Below are 8,878 nucleotides of genomic sequence, written 5' to 3' on the forward strand. Positions count from 1 at the left end.
CTTTCTCAGTGTTATCATCACATACATCTTTCCACCAAGAATATATGGAGAATGATGTCTAACAGTTTTGCAAACATTTGAATGTTGCCTACAAGCGTCTTTATAAACCATACAGCATTAGGCAAATACAGGCTATTACGTGCTTACAGGGTGCCATCTCTAATAGTAGCCTCTGGTAACCCGATTTAACTATTTCCAAGGAATTCCTCCCAGATAATCACATTATTTTTCTGGCTAGAGTTTGCTGAGGAAGGTCTTCTTCATGGCGATCTTCAGCTCCTTGTTCCTGAGACTGAAGATGATGGGGCTCAGGAAGGGAGTGAGGACCGTGTAGGTGATGCCCATCAAGGTGTCTATTTCCAGAGACTGGGGACCCTTGGGCTTGAGGTAGATGACAGAGGCAAAGCCATAGTGCTCTATCACCACAGTGAGGTGGGACACGCATGTGGAGAAGGCTTTGTGCCGGCCCTCGGCTGAAGGGATCTTCAATATGGTGACCACGATGAAGGCGTAAGACAAGAGGATGAGGAGACAGCAGCCCAGCAGGGCAGCGATACACACAAGTCCTAAGCCCATGGCCAGAATGGAGACATTTTCTCCACAGGCCAACTTCAAAAGAGCCTGCACATGGCAAACAAAATGATGGATCTCATTCGATCCACAGAACGTTAGTTGGAAAATGGCTACTGTCACGACCAAGCCAATGACTGATCCTCCAGCCCAGGACCAGGCCACCAGGCAGGCGCAGCCTCGGGGGCTCATGAGCACGTTGTAGCGCAGGGGGTGGCAGATGGCCACGTACCGGTCATAGCCCATGATGGTGAGCAGGAAGGAGTGGGTGAAGCCAAATGTGAAGGAGAAGAACATCTGGCTGGCACAGGCTCTCAAAGCAATGGAGTGGTCAGTGGAGAGCAGGTCAGCCAGCATGCGTGGAATGACAGCAAAGGTGTAGAGGATCTCGGAGATGGAAAGGGCACACAGGAAGAGGTACATGGGGGTGTGGAGGCTGTGCTCCCTCCAGACGGTGGCCATGATGAGCAGGTTCCCCAGCAGCGTGAACAAGTACATCAGCAGGAAGAGCAGGAAGAACATCAGCTGAAGGTGGGGGAAGGTGGAGAAGCCGATGAGGATGAATTCAGCTGCTGATGAGAAGTTGCCTCCCTGCATGGCGGCTGTTCCTGAAGTGAGGTGTGACATGGAGAGGTCAGCTAGTGGATGGAAGGAAGTCTTCAGCTTCCATAATTCCTGGCTCTGCCCCAGGGGCTGCTCCTGATCCTGATAAATGACAGGTGACCTTGGCTGAATTCCTAGGCTGTGCCTCGTATGATTTAATCTTCTCATCAATATTGTGGGGGAGGAGGGTGTGTGTGTGCTGTTTTTATCACTGTCTAAATGGCATCCCACTCCAGTATGCTTGCTGGGAAAATCCCATGGGTGGAGGAGCCTGGTGGGCTGCAGTCCATGGGGTCGCTAAGAGTCGGACATGACTGAGCGACTTCACTTTCCCTTTTCACTTTCATACATTGGAGAAGGAAATGGCAACCCACTCCAGTGTTCTTGCCTGGAGAACCGCAGGGATGGGGAAGCCTGGTGGGCTGCTGTCTATGGGGTCGCACAGAGTCGGACACGACTGAAGCGACTTAGCAGCAGCAGCAAAGAAGGGTTAGGCTACCCACTCCAGTATTCTTGGGCTTTTCTGGTTACTCAGATGGTGAAGAATCTGCCTGCAATGCAGGAGACCTGGGTTCAGTTCCTGGTTTGGGAAGATACCCTGGAGGAGAGCATGGCAACCCACTCCAGTGTTCTTGCCTGGAGAATCCCCATGGACAGAGGAACCAGGTGGGCTACAGTCCATGGGGTGACAAAGAGTCAGACACAGCTGAGTGACTAAGCACAAAGTATCTTGAGAATACACATTGAAAATATTTGAGAGTCTAAGCAACTTGTTTATGGTGCAGCTGTCAAAATGGCAGAACCCATGCCTAGCTGTCCCCAAAGACTCTACCTTTCTATCACTTCTACATCTTCCAAAAATGGAAAAAGCTTCCAACCATTGCTGCTCTGCCCTTCTACTCCCTTCTGATAAGTCTTGTTTTTTTCAGAGCTTCAAATACCATGTTGCTGTTGTTGTCGTTCAGTTGCTCAGTCGTGTCCGACTCTTTGCAACCCTATGGGCTGCAGCACGCCAGGCTTCTCTGTCTGTCACCATCTCCTGGAGCTTGCTCAAACTCATGTCCATTGAGTCAGTGATGCCACCAAACCATCTCATCCTCTGTCATCCCCTTCTCCTGCCTTCAATCTTTCCCAGCATCAGGGTCTTTTCTAATGAGTCAGCTCTTTGCATCAGGTGGCTAAAGTATTGGAGCTTCAGCTTCAGCATCGGTCCTTCCAATGAATATTTAGGATTGATTTCCTTCAGGATGGACTGGTTTGGGATTTGCCTGGATGTCATATACCATGAGACATCCCTATTCCATGGCTATGGTCATTTGGACCTGTGCACATCTCTAACTTAACATTCATCAATCAGATTTCTCCTCTGGAGTTGAGTTATTCATGCAATGAATCTGAGGCAAGACACTGTGTAAAAATAATGTTCTAGTTGTTTTCCAGATCCCATGAGCCTATCTGTGTGTTCTGAGGCAATGCAACACAGCCATCTGACAAAAGGATGAGAGAGTCAGCTGACAGACTTCAAATCCCTGCTCTTCCCACTGTGTGAAACTGAGCAATTTGTTCACCTCTCTGTGCCTCTGTTTCTCTATACCTGTCTCAAAGAAGTTTTTGAGAAGTTAATGAATTATTCTTGGACTATGACCTGGAAAACAATAGGTGCTATCTATGATAATTAAATCCATACACTAAATGAGTACATGTATATTTTCTGTGCTCAGTAACTTCAGTTTAATGAGATTTCAATATCTCTTTATAAATAAAGTACCAATTTTTATGTGATCTTTATTATTAGGCAATGTCAAGTGTAAAGGCACAAAAATACCAGTCTATTTTCCACCTCTGTGGTTTGGCCTGCTCTGGGCAATATGGACTCATACACTATGTAGCTTTTGAGGTCTGGCTTCTTTCACTCGACATAGTATTTCTGAGGTTCATCCACATTGAAGAATGCATTTGAATTCATATATGAAGAACTTCACACCTTTTCATAGCCAAACAATATCCCTTTATGGATAGACCAATTTTTTTTTTACCCAATCATCTATTTTTTTCTTTAAAAATTTTTTAAATTAATTAATTAATTTTAATTGGAGGCTAATACTTTGCAATATTGTGGTGGTTTTTGCCATACATATACATGAATCAGCCATGAGTGTACATGTGTTCCCCATCCTGAACTCCTCTCCCAACTCGCTCCCTATCCAATTCCTCAGAGTTGTCCCAGTGTACCGGCTTTGAGTGCCCTGTTTCATGCATCAAACTTGGACTGGTGATCTATTTCACATAAGGTAATATACATGTTTCAATGCTATTCTCAAATCATCCCACCCTCACCTTCTCCCACAGAGTCCAAAAGTCTGTTCTTTATATCTGTGTCTCTTTTGCTGTCTCACATATAAGGTCATTGTTACCATCTTTCTAAATTCCATATATATGTGTTAATATACTATATTGGTGTTTTTCTTTCTGACTTACTTCACTCTCTATCATAGGCTCCAGTTTCATCCACCTCATTAGAACTGATTCAAATGCATTCTTTTTAATAACTGAATAATACTCCATTGTGTATATGTACCACAGCTTTCTTATCCATTCATCTGCTGATGGACATCTAGGTTGCTTCCATGTCCTAGCTATTGTAAACAGTGCTGCGATGAACATTGGGGTACACGTGTCTCTTTCCCTTCTGGTTTCCTCAGTGTGTATGCCTAGAAGTGGGATTGCTGGGTTGTATGGCAGTTCTATTTCCAGGTTTTTAAGGAATCTCCACACTATTTTCTACAGAGGCTGTACTAGTTTGCATTCCCACCAACAGTGTAAGAGAGTTCCCTTTTCTCCACACCCTCTCCAGCATTTATTGTTTGTAGACTTGTTGATAGCAGCCATTCTGACCAGAGTGAGATGGTACCTCATTGTGGTTTTGATTTGCATTTCTCTGATAATGAGTGATGTTGAGCATCTTTTCCTGTGTTTGTTAGCCATCTGTATGTCTTCTTTGGATAAATGTCTGTTTAGTTCTTTGGCCCATTTTTTTATTAGGTCGTTTATTTTTCTGGAATTGAGCTGCAGGATTTCCTTGTATATTTTTGAGATTAGTTGTTTGTCAGTTGCTTCATTTGCTATTATTTTCTCCCATTCTGAAGGCTGTCTTTTCACCTTGCTTATAGTTTCCTTCATTGTGCAAAAACTTTTAAGGTTAATTAGGTCCCATTTGTTTATTTTTGCTTTTATTTCCAATACTCTGGGAGGTGGATCAGCAGGTGGATCCTGCTGTGATTTAAGTCAGAGAGTGTTTTGCCTATGTTTTCCTCTAGGAGTTTTATAGTTTCTGGTCTTATGTTTAGGTCTTTAATCCATTTTGAGTTTATTTTTGTGTATGGTGTTAGAAAGTGTTCTAGTTTCATTCTTTAACAAGTGGTTGACCAGTTTTACTAGCACCACTTGTTAGAGATTGTCTTTTTTCCATTGTATATTCTTGCCTCCTTTGTCAAAGATAAGGTGTCCATAGGTCTGTGGATTTATCTCTGGGCTTTCTATTTGTTCCATTGATCTATATTTCTGTCTTTGTGCCAGTACTTTACTGTCTTGATGACTGCAGCTTTGTAATAGAGTCTGAAGTCAGGCAGGTTGATTCCTTCAGTTCCATTCTTCTTTCTCAAGATTGCTTTGGCTACTAGAGGTTTTTTGTATTTCCATACAAATTGTGAAATTGTTTGTTCTAGTTCTCTGAAAAATACCATTGGTAGCTTGATAAGGATTAAATTGAATCTATAGATTGCTTTGGGTAGTATACTCATTTTCGCTATATTGATTCTTCTGATCCACGAACATAGTATATTTCTCCATCTATTTGTGTCATCCTTGATTTCTTTCATCAGTGTTTTATAGTTTTCTATATATAGGTCTTTTGTTTCTTTAGGTAGATTTATGCCTAAGTATTTTATTCAATACTATGTTGAATAGTATTGGTGAGAGTGGGCACTCTTGTCTTGTTCCTGACTTTAGGAAAATGCTTTCAGTTTTTCACCATTGAAGATAATGTTTGCTGTGGGTTTATCATATATGGCTTTTATTATGTTGAGGTATGTTCCTTCTATGCCTGCTTTATGGAGAGGTTTTTATCATAAATGGATATTGAACTTTGTCAAAGGCGTTCTCTGCATCTATTGAGATAATTATATGGTTTTTATCTTTCAATTTGTTAATGTGGTGTATCACATTGATTGATTTGCAAATGCTGAAGAATCCTTGCATCCCTGGGATAAAGCCCACTTAGTCATGATCTTTTAAATATGTTGTTGGATTCTGTTTGCTAGAATTTTGTTGAGGATTTTTGCCTCTATGTTCATCAGTGATATTAGCCTGTAGTTTTCTTTTTTTGTGGTGTCTTTGTCTGGTTTTGGTATTAGGGTGATGTTGTCCTCATAGAATGAGTTTGGCAGCCCACCTTCCTCTGCAATTTTCTGGAAGAGTTGGATAGGTGTTAGCTCTTCTCTAAATTTTTGGTAGAATTCACCTGTGAAGCCATCTGGTCCTGGGCTTTTGTTTGTTGGAAGATTTTTGATTATAGTTTCGATTTCTGTGCTTGTGATGGGTCCGTTAAGATTTTCTATTTCTTCCTTGTACAGTTTTGGAAGGTTATACTTTTCTAAGAATTTGTCCATTTCTTCCAAGTTGTCCATTTTATTGGCATATCGTTGCTGATAGTAGTCTCTTATGATCCTTCGTATTTCTGTGTTGTCTGTTGTGATTTCTCCATTTACATTTCTGATTTTATTGATTTGATTCTTCTCCCTTTTTTTTCTTGATGAGTCTGGCTAATGGTTTGTATATTTTATTTATCTTCTCAAAGAACCAGCTTTCAGTTTTGTTGATTTTTGCTATAGTCACCTTTGTTTCTTTTTCATTTATTTCTGCCCTAATTTTTATGATTTGTTTCCTTGTACTGACCCTTGGGTTCTTAATTTCTTCTTTTTCTAGTTGCTTCAGGTGTAGAGTTAGATTGTTTATTTGATTTTTCTGTTGTTTCTTGAGGTAAGCTTGTATTGCTATGAACCTTCCCCTTAGCACTGCTTTTACTGAATCCCATAGGTTTTGGATTGTCCTTTTTTTTTCATTTTCATTTGTTTCTATGCATATTTTGAGTTCTTTTTTTGATTTCTTCTGTGATTTGTTGGTTATTCAGAAGCGTGTTGTTTAGCCTCCATATGTTTTAATCGTTTTTTCCCTGTACTTGACATCTAATCTTACTGCATTATAATCAGAAAAGATGCTTGAAATAATTTCAATTTTTTAAAATTTACTAAGGCTATATTTATGGCCCAGGATGTGATCTGTCCTGGAGAATGTTCTGTGTGCACTTGAGAAAAGGTGAAATGTATTATTTTGGGGTGAAATGTCCTATAGATATCAGTTAGGTCTAACTGGTCCACTGTATCATTTAAAGTTTATGTTTCCTTGCTAATTTTCTGTTTGGCTGATCTATCCATATGAGTGAGTATTTTTTAATTAAACTTTTATTTTGCATTATAGCTGTTATAACTATATAATTTTAGTTTGGATTATAGTTGATTAACAGTATTGTAGCTTCAGGTGGACAGCAAAGGGATTCAGTCATGCATATACATATATGCATTCTCCCCCAGACTCTCCCGTCATCCAGGCTCCCACATAACATTGAGCAGAGTTCCTTGAGCTATACAGTAGGTCCTTGTTGATGATCCACTTTAAATATAACAGTGTGTACCTGTCCGTCCCAAATTCCCTAACGAACATTCAGGTTGTTTCCATGTTTGCACTCATGTGAGTAGAGTTTGCATTCATGTAGGAATTTAAAACATATCAGTGGTTGCCAGGGGCTGGGGAAGGGAAGAAAGGGGAGTGACCGCTAATGGGTATGGAGTTTCCTTTGTGGATGCTGAGAAAGTTCTGGAAATAGATACAGATGGAAGTTGCACATCATGAATATATTTACTGCAACTGAATTAATTGTATGTTATAAAATGGAGAAAATGGTAAATTTTGTTTTGTGCATTATACAACAATGTAATGAATGCCTGATCAAATGGACTCACATTTTAGATCAAGTCTCAACAGGTTGAGAACAAAACTTTGGTGACTGGAGGCTGCATTCCCCAAATATCATCAGTTTCCACAGTTTCTTAGCCTCCCTCCCTTGGAGTCACTTGCTTCTTTTTCTCACTTCTGGGTAAGCATTTGTTTACAGATCCCCAGGATGGCCCCACTCAGTCCTAATACTCTGAGATCCTAGATGGGGTAAGTCAAAGCCAACAACTTGGGAACAAGAGCCTACAAGAGGAGTCTGAATGGATGAGATCAAGATCCTGTGGGCTGTGCTTTCTCTAGCTCTCCAACATCCAGTGCAAGCTTTTGTAATATTTGGGGCAAGATCATTCTTTGCTGTTGGGGGTAGTGGCCATGCTGTGCACTGTGAGGTGCTTAGCAGCATCCCTGCCCTCTACTACCCAGATGCCAGTAGCCCCTGCTCAGTAGTGACAGCCAAAAATGTCTCCTGACACTGTCAATGTCCCCAAGGTGGGGGGGGGGGGGGGGGGGGCAAAGTCACCCCCAGTTAAGAACCAATGATATACAGAGAACAGTTGTAATCCCTAAGCTGCTCATTTTACCCAAATGTTGGTCCCTCCCCTTTTCCAACTGGCAAATATCTATTCATTAATTTTTTTTGGGGGGGGTGTATTTTTAGGATAAAGGGAAGGGATAGTTAGGGAGTCTGGAATCAGCATGTACACTGCTTTATTTAAAATGAATAACCAATAAGGACCTACTGTATAGCACAAGGAACTCTGCTCAATGTTATGTGCCGGGCTGGATGGGAGAGGGATTTGGAGAAGAATGGAGACATGTATATGTACGGCTGAGTCCCTTTGCTGTCCACCTGAAACTATCACAATATTGCTAATCAACTCTATCCCAACACAAAATAAAAAGCTTAATTAAATTTTAATTGCTTTACAACAGTTGTGTTAGGCTCTGCTGTACAATAACATGAATCAGCTATGAAAAGAAAAAGTGAAAGTGTTAGTTGCTTAGTCATGTCCAACTCTTTGTGACCCCATGGACTATAGCCCACCAGGTTCTTCTGTCTATGGAATTCTCCAGGCAAGAATGCTGGAGTGGGTAGCTATTCCCCTCTCCAGGGGACCTTCCTATTCCAAAGACTGAACTTGAGTCTCCCACATTGTGAACAGATTCTTTATCATCTGAGCCACCAGGAAATCAGCTATATGTATACATATATCCCTTCCATCCTGAATCTCCCTCCCACTCCCCCATCCCACTCCTCTAGGTCATGACAGAGCATCAAGTTGAGCTCCCTGTGCTATACAGCAGCTTCCCACTAGCTATCTGTTTTAAACATGGTACTGTATACTTGTCAATGCTACTCTACCTGTTCATTTTTAAGACTCAGTTTAAGTGTCATCTTCCCTACATAGCCTTCCTGGACATCTATTCCCAAAACCGATTTCGTCATTCATTCCTGTGTGCTTCTGAAACAACTCCTGAGTGGGTCTCAAGTCCTTGCTTCTAACTTTTTTATGACTGCTGTTATAATGTGTCATCTTGGAGATGCAACTCTCTCTGGCACTGGGTTTGGGGTTCTTGATAAGAATAACTACCATTTACTGGATGTTGGCACCTGTACCCATGTGTTTCTTATGAA

The 8,878-nt window shown here is 41.3% G+C and overlaps 1 protein-coding gene across 1 annotated transcript; it reads right to left on the minus strand.

The window, feature by feature from the left end:
* Window positions 1–234: 234 nt before the first annotated feature.
* Window positions 235–1,219, minus strand: LOC104984296 (olfactory receptor 10H1-like). Its single transcript, XM_010833963.1, has one exon. The coding sequence runs from the start codon at window positions 1,195–1,197 to the stop codon at window positions 235–237; it is 963 nt and encodes a 320-aa protein (XP_010832265.1). The 5' UTR covers window positions 1,198–1,219.
* Window positions 1,220–8,878: the final 7,659 nt, after the last annotated feature.

This window comes from Bison bison, unplaced genomic scaffold (genome assembly GCF_000754665.1).
Source record: "Bison bison bison isolate TAMUID 2011002044 unplaced genomic scaffold, Bison_UMD1.0 scf7180017863978, whole genome shotgun sequence".
Lineage (NCBI taxonomy): Eukaryota > Metazoa > Chordata > Mammalia > Artiodactyla > Bovidae > Bison > Bison bison.